We start from the raw sequence: 15,782 nt of genomic DNA, 5'->3' as shown, positions 1-15,782 counted from the left end.
CATACATCTGCCCATACATCACGTCTCACGCATGCTCACTCCTGTTTACATGCTGTCATTGTTCGGGCCGTCAATCATGACACCAGCTGTAGATCAGCTGGTCTCCTCTGACCAATAAGCACAACGAAACCATGATGTCGTTCACCTGTCATCTTGCTGCTGTCTCTTTAGATATGACTGTCTCTCTACTTCAGTTAATTCATGTTGCTGTTACGCACCCCTCTACCTCCCATCTCCGCCCATTCTTCATCAAATCCATCAGCTTCATCAACTCATTATTCTATCAGCCTCATCAGCCACATCATCATCATCATCATCATTGCCACCACCAGGTCTGGACTCCACGGGGGGGATTCATCTTGTATGCTCAATTACAGAGCTCCCTGTAGAGTCCAAGCGCCAAAGACTCTGAGACTGTATCATCACATATCATCACATATCATCACATATCATCTGTTAACAGTAAACAATTATCCTTTCTGTATTTGACTGGTCTCTCCTGATTGAAATGAGCTTTTATGTTGATGGTTTTGGAGTTGACCAATAAATCCACTAAGAGAGGAGATGATGGTTTCAACAACTCTGCACTATACAGGCATGTGAGAAGGAACAAAAAAGAAACAAAAACAACCAAGTATGTGCAACAAAGTAAAGCACATAACGCTCCAAATTCTGTGATGAATTACAATGAGAGCACAATTATCTACAATATTGCACGATAACAAAGTCTATTTAATTTACCATCTAGTTTGGCTTTCAGTGTTCAACAGATGCTGCTGACGCCCCTCCTCTCTATTTCCTTCTGCTGACATGGATTGTGGTTATCTGGATCGTGATCCATGCCTACTACTCATTGTATGAATATATTCATTGAATGTGCTGTAACTCTGTTACGTTGTTCATTCTGTACACATGCCATCTATTGATTCTGTCCATCCGGGAGAGGGATCCTGGTCTGTGAAAAGGTGTTTTCTATTTATTTTTTTTTGGGGGGGGGGGTTCCTATTCCGATGTGAGGTCCTGGGACAGGGATGTGGTATGTGACTGTAAAGTCCTCCGAGGCAAATTTGTAATTTGTAATTTTGGGCAAAACAAAATAAACTGAATTGAATTGAATCTGTTCTGAGACACTTTGTCCAACACATTTACAACGGAGTAACACATCTCCATCAACATGTACACAAAGGTCTCTCTCTCTCTCTCTCTCTCTCTCTCTCTCTCTCTCTCTCTCTCTCTCTCTCTCTCTCTCTCTCTCTCTTCTCAATTTCGTTTCCAATTTCCAACACCGATGTCTTGTATCACAATAAGTATTGCAGGTTGTGTAAGGTTTACAACTCATAGCTGTAACTGAATAGCAACAGATCACCAAAAAATACAATAACAATAACTCTAGTATTAATCAAATGAAAATATATATTTGACAATATGAGAAAAATAATTAATATGTCTCTCTTTCTGTATTGCTCAATCGCACGAACGGACGCATGCAGTTACTCACGGACGCATGCACGTCAGTAAATGCCATGGAAACCGGAGCGAGGATACTTAAGGGCCTCGGCGGTTCTGATTCTTCCTTTTGCACCTTGGACTTTGACATGAACTGAAAACCTCCTGTCGACCCAAACCGTGTAAAGTTAACTCTTTGAGTTCTTAACTGCTTGAGACAATTTTCGGGAAACGAAAGTTGTTGGCGAACAGAACTACTAGATCACGATCGTGAGCGACAGAGACCCTGAAAGAAGACTTCAGTGGTCTGGAACTCGAGAGAGAGACCCTGCTGAACTGGGCTGTGAGTTGGACGAGAGCTGTGCAGGTAAGACAACTTTTAGATTTAATTTAGCTGTTTTTTTTTATTATCAATGAAAAAAAATGTATTGAAAAAATCCTTAAAAGTCTTCTCAGTTTAGAAATCAGTGAAACTTTTTGAGTTTCAAGGTTAAAAGGTTACAGAATGTAATCAGTCCTGTAAAATTATATTTGAGAGACAGAATGGCTTAAAAGTGGCAGGAGATATGTGGAATGTTCTAACAATTAGTATAATGGTTTGAAAATGTTATTTTGGGTTTAGGGCATCAAAACATTCAAACTTAACATTGAAATGTCAGAAACAAAATGGCGTCTGATCCATTTTTATACAATTCTAAAATATGTAGTAAATTGTGCACCATGGAAACCATATGGAACGTGGGGGCGTTCGATCGAATCCAGCGTCACCTGACCTGCAGGTGCATCCTGCGTTGGTTTGTTTTGACTGTTGAAACATGACTTATTGTACAAACTTCTGCTCCTTTTACTTTATCATATTAAATACATTATTTATTTAGCATTGAAATGCACTTTGCTCGTTGTTGCGATACTCTGTTTAAAAATATTAATAAATTATACAAATTGTCAATATTTGTGTTTTTTGACCTGTAGCATCCAAGTCCCTTTCCCCCTGGCTATCTTTTCATCCTCCCTATTGGCGTGGCGCCCCCAGAGGTCAAAAGAGACTGCACCCTCTACATCTGGCCTCGGATCCTCCACAAACAGAAGACACTGGGTACATCCCAAGTCTCTAAATTGCATCCCCGTTTCCCTCACGTCCTTTCCTTGCGTCTTAGTCCCTCCCACCAGGGATCCATGGAGAGATGCATGGACACCAAGCGAGGGGAGAAGGAAATATGTTTTAAGAGACATGATACGTCCTTTCCTCTGAAGCGTCACGCAAAGCGACGTCGGTTTATGATGACTGCGGCTGACAGCTGATCAGCTGTGAGTCGCTTTAACAGTTGACGGAGTTTTGTCCGGAGAGTTTTTTTTTCGAACATTCCAATATAAATGCACTTAAAATATTGATAAAAATGATCGTATGTTTTCAGTTGATTTAATGGTATTAAACTATTACTTATATTAATAAAGACAAAGTTATCATGAGTGTCAGAGTGGAGATGTTTTCTCTGTCATCTGTTACCCGTTTAATAAACTGTATTGAGTATTTGTATTCTGTGTTCTGTGTCCTGCTTATACGCGCAGGATCGATTTCTACTTGCGGAATGCGTCTTATTTATTTATTATTTATGTCGGTATGTTTTGTTTATGTCATTATAAAATAACCCACAATATAAATATAGTTTCTCTTCATTACGTGTTGTAAAACGTGTTTCCTCTCTCCAGCTCTCTCTGATTTTAATCACATACATAATAAAAGTTATTGTGGGAAACAAGAGATCAAACCTTTGATTTCATATGACTACCTGCAAAAGACATTTCAATTTGGTACGAAATCATCATAAGGAAAATAAAGACCAAATCATGTGGCAAGTACGGGGCAAGTATTAGAAGTGATAACACTTTATTGATAATGTGTCAAAAATAAAGGCTTCTTAGTCAAAAGCGGGTTCTATTACATTTGAACAAATGCTCCAGGAGATAAAGTTGTGATGTCATAGAATTGTGTAATGTCACATTAGTGGTGCCTTTGAAGATGACTTCCTGGAACAGAAGCCTTTTTAAATAGGACAGATCAGAGGGTGGTTTGCCACTTTTGGACAAAGAACACACTTTGGACTTTCCTTAACTTTTATTCACCTTGTTGTCTTTCTACTCTTTTACAGTCATGTTGAGGCAAAGTGCTCGCCTCCAAGAAGGCGGATATTACTTGGCGGACGGAACCCCAACTATATCTTACAAGGATACGTTGTACAGGAAAGACTTTCAGGACAGGAGTGGTCTCTGCAGTCAGTATAGTCAACACTGGCAATGCGGTATGAACATGAAGTTTGGTCGCAGAAAGGCAATGCCTATTGCCAAAAAACTAAGACCAGAGACTACCCCTATTGAAGTTCACCAAACCACTGGCAGGAGTGAACATAGCGACATTCCTGACAGGATCACTCCCGTCAGGAGAACTGACAGTATCACTCCTCTCGGGAGAAGTGACAGTATCACTCCTCTCAGGAGAAGTGACAGTATCACTCCTCTCGGGAGAAGTGACAGTATCACTCCTCTCAGGAGAAGTGACAGTATCACTCCCGTCAGGAAAACTGACAGTTTCCCTCCTCTCAGGAGAAATGACAGTAGCACTCCTCTCAGGAGAACTGACAGTAGTATGACTCCTGTCACTGACAGTTTCCCTCCTGACAGGGTCACTCTTGTCAGGAGCGACACTCCTGACAGGAGTGAAATTAGCGACACTCCTGACAGGAGTGAAAGTAGCGACACTCCTGACAGGAGTGAAAGTAGCGGCATTGCTGGATGGATAGGCACTGTTCTCCGATTGTTCATCCTCCTGTTACTTTTTTGTTATCACTCCGGACTTTTTTCACGTGACGTGCATTCAGCACCAAGAGGTTCAGCAGGCGGTACATGTGCAAACCATTCTCCCTGGCAGATACAACAGACATCCTTTTTAACATGCCCAGATCCATCTTTAAACGTCTGATTTAGGCTTACAATATTGTCAAGATAATGCATATGATGTGATACCATGTATTGTCATGCAATGTAAGTTTGCTTTCCAGCGGGCAGCATTGTAGCTCAGGGGTTAACAATGTCTGCGTGGGTTTACTCCGGGTGATCCGGTTTCCTCCCACAGACACACGTGGTGTGTTTGTTTATAAATCTGGATTTGAAAATAAAGATTTGAAACACAATTTGAAAATTTGCTCTATGTATTTTATTCAACAATAAATGGTAATTTTCCATTGCATCAGCTAAACTGTTCTTTAAACTGATAATTTTTTTAATAAGATGATGACATGTCACTAAACTGTGAAATGTGTATTGTAGTCTTTGTGTGGTTCAGCAAGAATAACGGACTGATCAGTCTTCTCTCGTAAAACAAATGCAAACAATAAATGCAACACGTCAATTCTATAACAATAATGTAAGTTCATCAAGTTATCAGCAACATTGAATATCTTCTGCTGCAGTGTATTTATCTATTTTCAAAAGGCCTAAGTATTCGGATCAGCTTTGAGACAAATGCTTCCTTTGGGATGATTTAGGTGTTGTACCATTTACAGTTTGTAGCTTGAGTGTTCTCAGGGCAGCTGTGTCATTTAGGTGAATCCAATTAGCTTTGGCATTGGCACATTTGATATTGCTAATACTCCAGTGGTCGGCCGTCAGGGCCTGCTAAGCCTTCTCTGCTGGCCTACACAGAATCACAAAGTTATATATATTTTATAATGTAATTTTTTTTTTTTTACAAATACACTACATGTAATATCATTATTTTCCCCTACTACCTTATTTTCTCATTTCACAGCTCCTGTCTTGTCTGTTCCTCAGCCGCAAACAGCTGATCCACTGAAGGCCCAGGTAGAAAATCCACGGCCCGCCACTGCAATACTGGAATCTGGACCCAAAAATACTTGCTCACACTAGAAAGTTAAATATATTTTGACAGAAGAAAATCATACCTTTGGCGCATTGCTCTGTAAAGCTGCTGTACAGTTTACTTTGTGTGGAATCACACCAGTGTTGGGCCGTCAGGGCCTGCTAAGCCTTCGCTGCTGGCCTAAACAGAATCACAAAGTTTAAATTAAGATTTTTGTATTATTATTTTTATTTTTATAATTAAAAGTTATAGCTATTTTATAATTTAATTGTTTTTCACAAATACACTACATGTATTATAATTATTGTTTCCCTATTAGCTTATTTTCTCATTGACCAGGTGCTGTGTTGCTCAGGCTGCAGGCTATATATATTTATAAACCCCAGCGCCCCCAAATATGGGGGCATAATTCTTCATCAGGAGCTCTTCCTCACTCTCCAAGTCCATACCAAAGCCACTGATGTGACATAGCAAAAAAAAACTGCAACGTAAATAATTACATAAATGTGCATATCCCTAGCTCAGGGGTATTCAACAAAAATTCAGCAAGGTCCAGTTCGAGATAATTTCCTTATGCAAAGGTCCGGAACATCACAATAATGTCAAATTTGTGCTATATGATTTTGTGCCATAAGTATTAAAGTAGCCAACAGTTGTATTAACGTCTGTATGTAGTCAACAACTGACTGTCAAATTAAATAAAGTTAGATTAATTAACATCTAAACAATATTTATTACTACAGATTTCTAATTTAACTCGAATAATGATATATAATACATACTCTAATAATACATACATTAAATTATATTATTTCAAGTAAAATAAAGGCTGGATTTAAAACAGAAAGCTTTTGAAAAATGTGACTATATAAATTAAATGAATAAATTAAAGTCCTTAATTTATTTTTTAAATAATTTAACTGAATTGTCATGCAGCTTCAAATTCAGTTTATTCGGGCATCAAGTGATGTCAATCAAAGATATTATATTCTTGTCATCTAAAAAGAGAAATGTGCTTTCAGGGACTTTACCTGGCTATTAAACCCCTTGTTTCGGCTCATTTTCCTCTCTGTTTACATCATTGTTGGTCAGTTAATTCATGTGTTAGGGTGCTGATCATATTGGGCTCTCAGGTTTATTTTTCTATGCCTAATTTTGGTGCGTGAGTCAGTCTGTTTGCTCAAAAGATGTGTGCTTTGTCTCTTGGTGGCGCTTCCCATTGCTGCTTTACATGAGACATACTTCTTTTGAACTGGTTGTGGGAATAATAAACATATAATAGTCTGTCCATTCTTGGTTAAGGTTAAAATGTCCACATTTCTATTTTTGGAGCGCAAGTGAAATAACCTCTCTGACTCACATAGTTTTTCCAACTATCGGGTCTCTCCTGTCGCTCCGTGTGTGTGAGAGTGGGGCTTAACGGAATACACACATGTGATTGGTCGAGTGGGATCACGTGACAGGATTTACAAGGCGTGTGATTGGTCGGTGTATTTCCTGGACCGCTGAACGAGAGCCACAAAGGCAGGAAAAGCTGCGCCGGTGAAATAGGAGCGATCCATCAACAGTTAATAATTCGGTAATACTAATTGGTTTTCGGTCCAGGGTCCAGGTACAACGGCGTCTGGGTCCGGACCGCGTTCCACCTGTTAGTGACCCCTGCCTTAGCTTGATGCCACTCATGATTGGCGCACCTTTCTTGAAAGCTTACGACCTATGGAATCCGCCAATTGCGCCAAAACCACTGTCAGATAAAGCCTCAGCAAGATATCAACCACATTTCAGACAAAAAAACTGAAATATGACTTGATAATGGACGAAGCAATATTCCACACGTAGCCTTAATTTCCGTTTTGCTTTCAGTGTTTAGGCCTAATATTAATACTAAGTGCTTCAAAACAGAAAGACTGACAGTTACTGCTGTAATTCAGAACCAGAGACAAACAATGTATCAGACTGGAGGACAAACAGAGACCCACTCAATTTATGAAGAGTTTAATCAATCAGAATATTCAATTCAATAGCAAATTTGAAATGAAGTGAGCTCACTCTGGGTTCTTTGTGAAAGTCTCAAAGGTGCATTTGAATAATCTGTAAAGTCTGACCTTATACTGTACCTTTACTGTGTTTTCAGCCTACATAATCTAAATCAATGCACCTGCCAGTGAGGATTACTTTTCTGTTAAAATCCTATATAGGTTAAACTGGTAAGAGCAAAAACAGACGGACAGCACAGATTTTATGGAATGTACTTCAGTGTAAGTGTTTTCAACAAATTGTAAAACCCCACAGGGTCTGTTTTAAGGATTAAGCTGCCTCAAGATTTAAAATTATTATTTTGAAGAAGAAGAAAGGTCTGGCTCTTCATTTATTGCATTAAAGGCTGATACCACATGTATTCAATACAGAGAAACAATTTCTGCTTTTTTTTGTCTGTGTGTTTCAACTTCCTCAATATATTGCATTTGTTGTTATGCACAAATACAAAAGAAAATTTGCACTTGAACAAGTCTTTTCCCTTCTTCTAGGGCAACTACAGTGACGCTAATGATTCAGTTCTTAGCACTGAAGCTTCTACCAGTCAGAAGCTGTGTGCAATGTTAGAGGTCATCGGGTGATGTCACACTTTTTCTACACTTTATGGTAGCCTTTAGCGGATGGTGACTCAACTCCAAATTAGCACTGGGCCCTCTTTGATTCAGGGGCTTTTCCCATGTTTGCACACATATACACAAACACACAATGCACAACCAATCCCCTGAAAAGAGACCCCCCATTTATTTGGGCATTTTCATCTAATCTAGTCTAAACCTCTTACTGTTACGTCTGGGAATTTCCCAAGAAACTTGAATCCACTGTTTCTGCTGTACCTCCCTATTGATTTAGGAACATTTAGACCAAAAATGCAGAGGGCACTGGCTTCAGACCCGCTACACCTTGTAAATATGGCTCTCGTTTCTCTGCACCACAGAGGTGCATGCACCTGGCTAAACGTCAAGAGGTTCTCCCGTGGCTTATGTAGGAGAGTGTTAAGTCATAGCGGAGATAATATTGTTTTTACTTCATGTGTGCTCAAGTTCACGGCAACCTCTGTGGAAAATAAACAGTGGTTCTAAGAGATTTCAAAGTGTGTGCGGATGATGATGTTGAGGCGATATCTTTTGTGACGGCTTAAATCTCGCCTGCCAGGTAGTTTGTGTTTGGGGAGCACTGAGGGGGATTTTAGAAGTTGAGTCAAGTATTTAGATGATTCCCCAACCACCTGTTGCCTTACTTCTTTGTCACTAACTGTGTTAAAACATTACAGTCTACATCAAACAGGATATATGCAGAAACGTCATTATGTGCATACATCAAAGACAATCATCTCTATTATGTCAAATCACAGCATCAAGGAATGAATTTGTGAAGTCCCCAGATGACTGGAGTTGAATATAACCAGACGAATCCAGCTTGACACAAAAAGTCTGTATCCCAGTAGAATCACTGGGCATGACATGACAACATGTGACAGCGTGTGTCATAATACCCGAGCAGTTGTTCCATTTAGTTGGTATTACTGTGTCTGCAATGCAGATACAGGATGTATTTTCTGAGCTGTCTTTAGTTTATAGAGAAACTGGTTTAAATGTACAAAAAGAGCTGAGCTGAACCATTTTCATGGATAAAATGATGATTGTAAATACATTTTTGTGGTGAACTGTCCCTTTAAAGTTGTATTTATTTCCTCCCCTCCTCTTTTTCATTAATTTTCATCCTGTTTGTGTTGACTCATAGTTTTTATTTTAGTCTGGTCTCTCACAAGAGACTTTGTCTCGTGCAAATCACGATGAAATAAATAGATAAATAAAAAACAAAAAAAACAACACAACCTTTTTTTCTAGTATGAATATTGCTTTTAAATGGATATTATTGACCAGATTTGGTGTCATGGTGGAATATTAATTTTCTATAACTTTTTCTGAAGAAAAGAAACCAGTAATAATCCATTTGCTAAGAAAACATTTTGTTGCGTCACAGAAAAGAACGGGTAAACAATGACATCAATGATGGCTGAATTCCATATCTGCTTCAGTTTCAGGGTCCTGGTTCACTGTCACCCTGTAACTACTGGCCCATTTGAATAGAACAAAGTCATCGCTAACATTAACAGCCATGGTTTCTGAAACTTAAACAGTCAGAACAGAAACATCAGTTACTCCTGCTCTATTTCACCGGCCCTGAACCAACATATTCTCTGTAGTGAAGTCTGTACCCCACTGTGTTACTTGTGTTCATGCCTGTAGTTGCTGTGCAACATTGCCACCTAGAGGTGTACATGTAGAAGTGTGGACAGCTTCAGATAAATGAAAAATAAATGTGGAAAGTTAACTTTTCTGTTATTTAAAGACATTATCTATTATTTGAAAATAAAGAAGAGGAATTAAGCTCTTGTTATGTCCAACACTATGCCAGGATCCATCTGCTAATGAATCACATATGTATGATAAACACAAACTGAGGCACATCTTCGATTTCTCTTTGCCCTGCTGCTTCATATAAGGAAATACTCCACCAAAGCCTAGATCTGTTAGCCTCTTCAGCTTGGCAGTAGGCGCCACTCTGACAAGCCTCATCTCAAAGAAACATAAGTGGCCTCTCAGAGCGACGCACTCCATCTGATGTCAGAGTACAGTGACAATAGAGCCTCCTCAAACACTTGAATGATGAGAGACTTTATTAAAAAACGCCTCTCCCTTCTTGACCTTGTCACTGAATTTTTCCACAACCATTACGGTCAGCTACTGCAATTTCTTGAGATGTGCCAGGACATCAAGTAGGATGTGAACATCAAATGCAGAGGCACAAGTTTAGCCTCTTTGCTTTGGTTAAGTTCAGCAGGGAAATTGTAGCTGTGAAAATGACCTCTTACGAACCACAAGGACCATCTAATATTTACATACAGGCTATCTGCAATGTATTGTTAGATATGTTGAATGTGTGCAATGAATGAATGAATGAATATATACTTTATTAATCCCCAAGGGGAATTTTTTTTGTCGTCATCATTAGCGCCTTACCACTTGAAATACAAACACACAAAATAAAAGATATATATATATAAATATATAAAGAAGCAACAGGGATGAGAGATATATACAAATTAAAATAAAGTAATATATATATATATATATATATATATATATATATATATATATATATATATATATATATATATATATATATATTTAAATATACACAATAAAATAGAATAGAATACAACTACCTGGAATGAAATATATTTATATTTACAGCTGAAGAGTGTATTCATTAACTAAGTAGATAAGTAAACTAGATAAACAGATTGTGCAAAGTGCAAAATGCAAAGTATATATGGTATATAAACCACTTTCATATATTGTTAATAGACTGTACATGTTAACCATAGAAACCAAAAACAACACAACTTTTGCAGCAGTTTTGTATATTTGCACAGGCTAAAATTAAACAAATGAGCAAGCCTAATGTAAACAAATGGTAATTTATGTGCAAATACAAAATACTAAGGTCTTTTTGACTAGCCTACTTTTACATGAGTAAGATGTCATGATACATGACATAAGAAACAAAACAAACATTGTTTGACTATGAGGAAGGAACATGTAACCAAATGAATAAACAGTTTCATAAGTCAGTACCACTGTATTTTATTGAAAAGTGCTCTCTGCTTGTGAGCTATTTAACATTTCAAGGTCAAAGGACAAGGACAAAATATCGCAAAATGGTGTTACGTAGTCAATAGCCTATGCCCCTACTACGTTTGGAAACCTTTGACCTGAAGAACTTTAAGACACATCCAGCTTTTAAATGCCGCATAGATTGTGCTTAATTGTTTTTTTGTGTGACACTGTACCTTTAAATAAAACCCGTATCTAGTACGCATGCGCAGCCTGTGTTTAGTTTTCTCCAACCTGATGAACTGTCTAGTGTCGCCGCGCTAGCAAACCCATCGTTGCCGGGTTCTTGTCATGTTTTGAGAGCGACAGCGGTGATTTTTTTTTGCTGTCTCTCTCTCCACGGGAATACAAGGACACACCGCTGTCAACGAAGTCACCGCCCGAAGGTGCTCAAATCTGCTGTGGGAGCAGACCAGTGGGACCAACTACAGTTCAAAGTGTTTGCTCAATGCCCCCACAGTCGGCAAGAATAGCCTTCCAGTCCCCACATCACACCACTCCCATGTGGACTGCGGCAGCCGGGTCCAGGGCTGCAACACCGCAACCCCTTCGTTCTCCTGTGGCAAAGATCCAGCTGAATTAACAGCGGTTTGTGAGAAGGACCATCGCATGTTGCAATGCACACCCCGGTTTCAGTCTGACGGGGTTGTTTACGCGTTAAAATGGCTGCTCAAATGGCATCTGGGAGAGAGGGGTCTTGAATCAATGCAGTGAACGTTACATTACCCCAGCTGAGGGCCAAGCTGTAAATAAGCCCCGTTACGTACACAGCCTCCAACGAGTTAGGCGCCTGATTAGCTTCAACCGACGCTCGTCTTTTTCGGTAGCTTCTTCCCAGAAGAGGAAGGGTGAAGGGGGACCTATGCATGCGGTTAAACAAGCAGCCTCTTAAAAAAAACAGAAACACTCTCCGCTAACGTCACGTTTTCTCCGCCGCGTTGCTTCGTAAACAGCCTCAATGCGAATATGCAGAATATTCAGCGAATACACAGGACTTGTTTGTTGTAACTGAGCCCGCGCGGAGCAGCCGAGGCTCTCGCTCCCCCAAAAAGCAGACGTGAAGGCCTTCGGTCTTTTCCTCGGCTCGGTCGACTTGGCGAAAAAAATGCATCCCGGGGGGAGATGTACGACGGAAGTCTTTGTTTTTCCACCCAAACTAGCCACCTACGGGGATCTGCGGGCTATCAACAGATACCTGGTGGTCTATGTGCTGTTTTACTTCGTGCTGGCCACTCACGCCTCTCCGGCCAAGCCGTGCGACAAGAACTGTCTCTCCGGGAAATGTGTCAACGGATCCTGCATCTGTGACCGAGGATGGGTCGGAGACCAGTGCCAGCACTGCCAAGGGAGGTTCAAGTAAGTGGCCATGCACTTAACCTCACTTCATCCTTTACCAACACCAGGGTACTTGTGTCATTGTTTTTTCCATAACTATCATCATATTTTTTAAGTGGTCAGAGCAACTCAAAGTAAATTAGGAGCACTTTAAATGGAAAGAACAACAAGACAATACCCTCTTTTTTACACATTGAATCATACTTCTGAATGAGCTAGCAGCCTCGACAGACCTGTTGAGCTCAGGTTTTATTTATAATAATAGATTGATAGATAGACGGATGTATACTTTATTCATCCCGAAGGGGAAATTAGTTTATCACAGTAGCAAGCGACTTGCATAGAAGACACACAAACAATAGCAGGAATGCAACATACTCGATATATACAATACAACAGCAAAGTGTATTCATTTAGGAAATTAAACAATAAAGAAAGTGCAAAAGTATGTGCAGTGTATATTATGAATATGTGACAAGCATCCTTCATGAAAATGCTTGAATTCCTAACTAGTCAAAGCTTTGATAATGAGGAACCTAACATGTTTATATATATATGTATGTATGTATGTGTGTGTGTGTATATGTGTGTATATATATGTGTGTGTGTGTGTGTGTGTGTATATATATGTGTGTGTGTGTGTGTGTGTGTATATATATGTGTGTGTGTGTGTGTGTATATATGTATATATATATATGTATATATATATATATATATGTATGTGTGTGCAGGTAATCGTTTTCATCCTCCTTGATTGATCATTCGGTCTATGAAATGTTAGCAAAAGGGCCCATCAGAATTTCCTAAAACTTTGCAGCCTATATGTACATGTTGGTGATGTCTATTGTTCCTAAATTGGAAGACTATGGGTGTTGATCAGCACAGGTGTCAACCGCACAATACGTGCAATTAGTTAAAGATTGGGTGCAGATAATAGTTAAGGTTTAGCATTGACATTTTGCAAGTGACCTAAAAATAAACGCCAAACTGCTATATAATAATGTCTTGAGTGTGACTTTTGACAGGAGCAATTTCATGGCTTTCAGTCCACCTGAGGTGCACTCTGTGCTGCAGAAGTGCTTTGATCACAGTAATTACCATTGCCCCTGATGTGTTGTATGGGTTGTCATCAGGCATATTGTAAGGGAGTAACCTCCCCGTCACCGAGAGACAAACCACTACAATGTTAGATTTAAACTTTCAGCTTCTCTGTAGTCAGTGGAATGGGGAACTGCATCACGGTTAATACATGACCAATTACACATTGCTGCATGAACAGGCTGTGACTTCTCTCAAAGTAAGTTTCAAATCCTATTTTAAAAATATAAATCAGCATCACATATTATTTCTTGTTTATGATGCGTTGCTAGGTCTGATTTTAAGGACCGGACATCACAGTAGGAACACAAAGTCTTGAAATGTTAAGGGACCGACACGGGGTTGTGTTTTCCCTGGGAAGTCCAAAGTGCTGCATGAAAATGTCATCACTCTTGTTGATGTCTGCAGAGCCCCAACTCATTGCTGGTTGCATGCTGCTGGGTGTTTGTATCATCAAGTGGTCACCTCGATCAATAGTCTTTGCATAAAGACTATCGATCTGTAGATACACCTCAAGCATATATATATATATAAAATAATACCTGCTTTCATAATGTGAGCTGTAAACAAAAAACAGAACAATGTTTGATAGAATGTTTTAAGGTGTCAGGATCGTATCAAATGCATAACATTGCATCTTTATGAGTGCAACCCATCTTTATGCCAATGTCCTGTCAAAACCTCAAAACCAAAAGTAATCTTATATCATGCTCTGCATCTAAAACAATTCGTGGACATAAAAGGGAATAAGATTCAGTTCCTGTGTTACTCAGAACACCCACGACAGCCGGTATTTATTTGTGAAGCTTGCAGAGTCAGAAATAAAAGAACCACAGCTCTCGCTCTTTCTGTGATGTCGAGGCCTGAATGCTATCAACTGTCAGTTACTCATTGTGTGGATTCACAGAGTATTTGGCACAATTTTGACATCCAAATGAGTTTTTATCAAAGTCTAATCTGTTGCAAACCGGAAAATGAATCAATGTGTCGAGAAAATAGTTTTAGGTTGTCTGTCTCCTCCTATCTTTCTTCCTTGTGATGTGGGACAGGGATGCATTTCAATTTAAAAGTAATTTATCCACAGTATACATCATCTGGACTGTCAACCTTTGTCATCCTCCATGCTGGTAGTTTTGTTCATTAATTATTTATAATTTGTTAAATTTTTCAGTGTCATCATCATCTTTTATTAATTTTTTTTTCATTCTTTGTTCCTTTTTGTTTTGTTTTATCTTCTTGTTTACTATTATTAACATTTGTATTTAATTGTCATGTCTACATCCATTCCTGAAACAATAGACAGAAGGGGTGAAGACTTAATGTAAATTGTTTACAAGCTTTCTCCACCTTCTACTCATAACTAATAATAATCAATAACCTTTTGTGTGGAACTTGAGATGGTTTGGGATGTTAGTTTAAGAAGAGAAAAATGGAAGGAATCCTATATCTATCTATCTATCTATCTATCTATCTATATCTCTATATATCTCTATATATATATATATATAATCTTAAAAAAAATATATCATTGTGACTCACTACTGTGGTCTTTTGCGTGAAGAATTTGGAAATATTGTTTCCCATGTCCTGTTTGAGGCATTAGCAGAAAGGAGCAGATTAACCTTTTTAAGAAACCGATGATTGAATCTTTTGGTCGACAGGGATGGGCTCGAGGCGCTCACCGACGTAGGGAATCAAATGTGTGACACTGCGGTTGGACATATGAGTGAAACATATTACTGTGCTGATTGTGCCGACGTCTGTGATCTTTCAGGTTGACGGAGCCCTCAGGATACCTCACCGATGGTCCAATCAACTACAAGTACAAAACAAAGTGCACCTGGCTCATTGAGGGCTAGTAAGTACTTTTGTAAATTGCTACGTATGCGGCCAAATTGAATTATATAGCATAACACTGATTGGCTCATTTTAAATTGTATTAATCAGAATCTCTGTTGAAGGAAGTGTACTTCTGTTATTTTTTGTAACAATTAATACTCCTATAATTGGAAATAATCTGCATATTATTAAAATGTTTATGCATGAAACATAAACTCTTATTTGATTGTTTCCTCCGCAGTCCAAATGCGGTTCTTCGGTTAAGATTTAACCACTTTGCCACAGAATGTAGTTGGGACCACATGTACGTATATGACGGAGACTCGATATATGCCCCCCTGGTTGCGGTGTTCAGGTGAGAAAGTTTAATACATGGTTGTTAATTATAAACAGCAAATATGTATTGGATGGATGTTTAGTTGGACATGGCCATGATTATGTGGCTATTTTAATTTGCTCTTCACTTTATG

At 38.9% G+C, this 15,782-nt stretch overlaps 1 protein-coding gene across 1 annotated transcript in view; it reads left to right on the top strand.

Moving 5' to 3' along the window:
- Positions 1-12,145: 12,145 nt before the first annotated feature.
- Positions 12,146-15,782, top strand: part of atrnl1b (attractin-like 1b) — a gene marked incomplete at both ends in the record, with an annotated part of 55,813 nt that continues 52,176 nt past the window's right edge. Inside the window, 3 exons of the mRNA XM_079214366.1 lie at positions 12,146-12,396; positions 15,248-15,331; positions 15,554-15,667. Of these exons, the coding sequence (XP_079070492.1) occupies positions 12,146-12,396; positions 15,248-15,331; positions 15,554-15,667 (449 nt within the window). The remainder of the gene's footprint in view (positions 12,397-15,247; positions 15,332-15,553; positions 15,668-15,782) is intronic.

The sequence above is a fragment of the Taurulus bubalis genome, assembly GCF_910589615.1.
Source record: "Taurulus bubalis genome assembly, chromosome: 2".
NCBI classification, from domain to species: Eukaryota; Metazoa; Chordata; class Actinopteri; order Perciformes; family Cottidae; genus Taurulus; species Taurulus bubalis.
The sequence above is the reverse complement of the archived record's forward strand: the minus strand, read 5'-3'. Positions and strand labels throughout refer to the sequence as shown.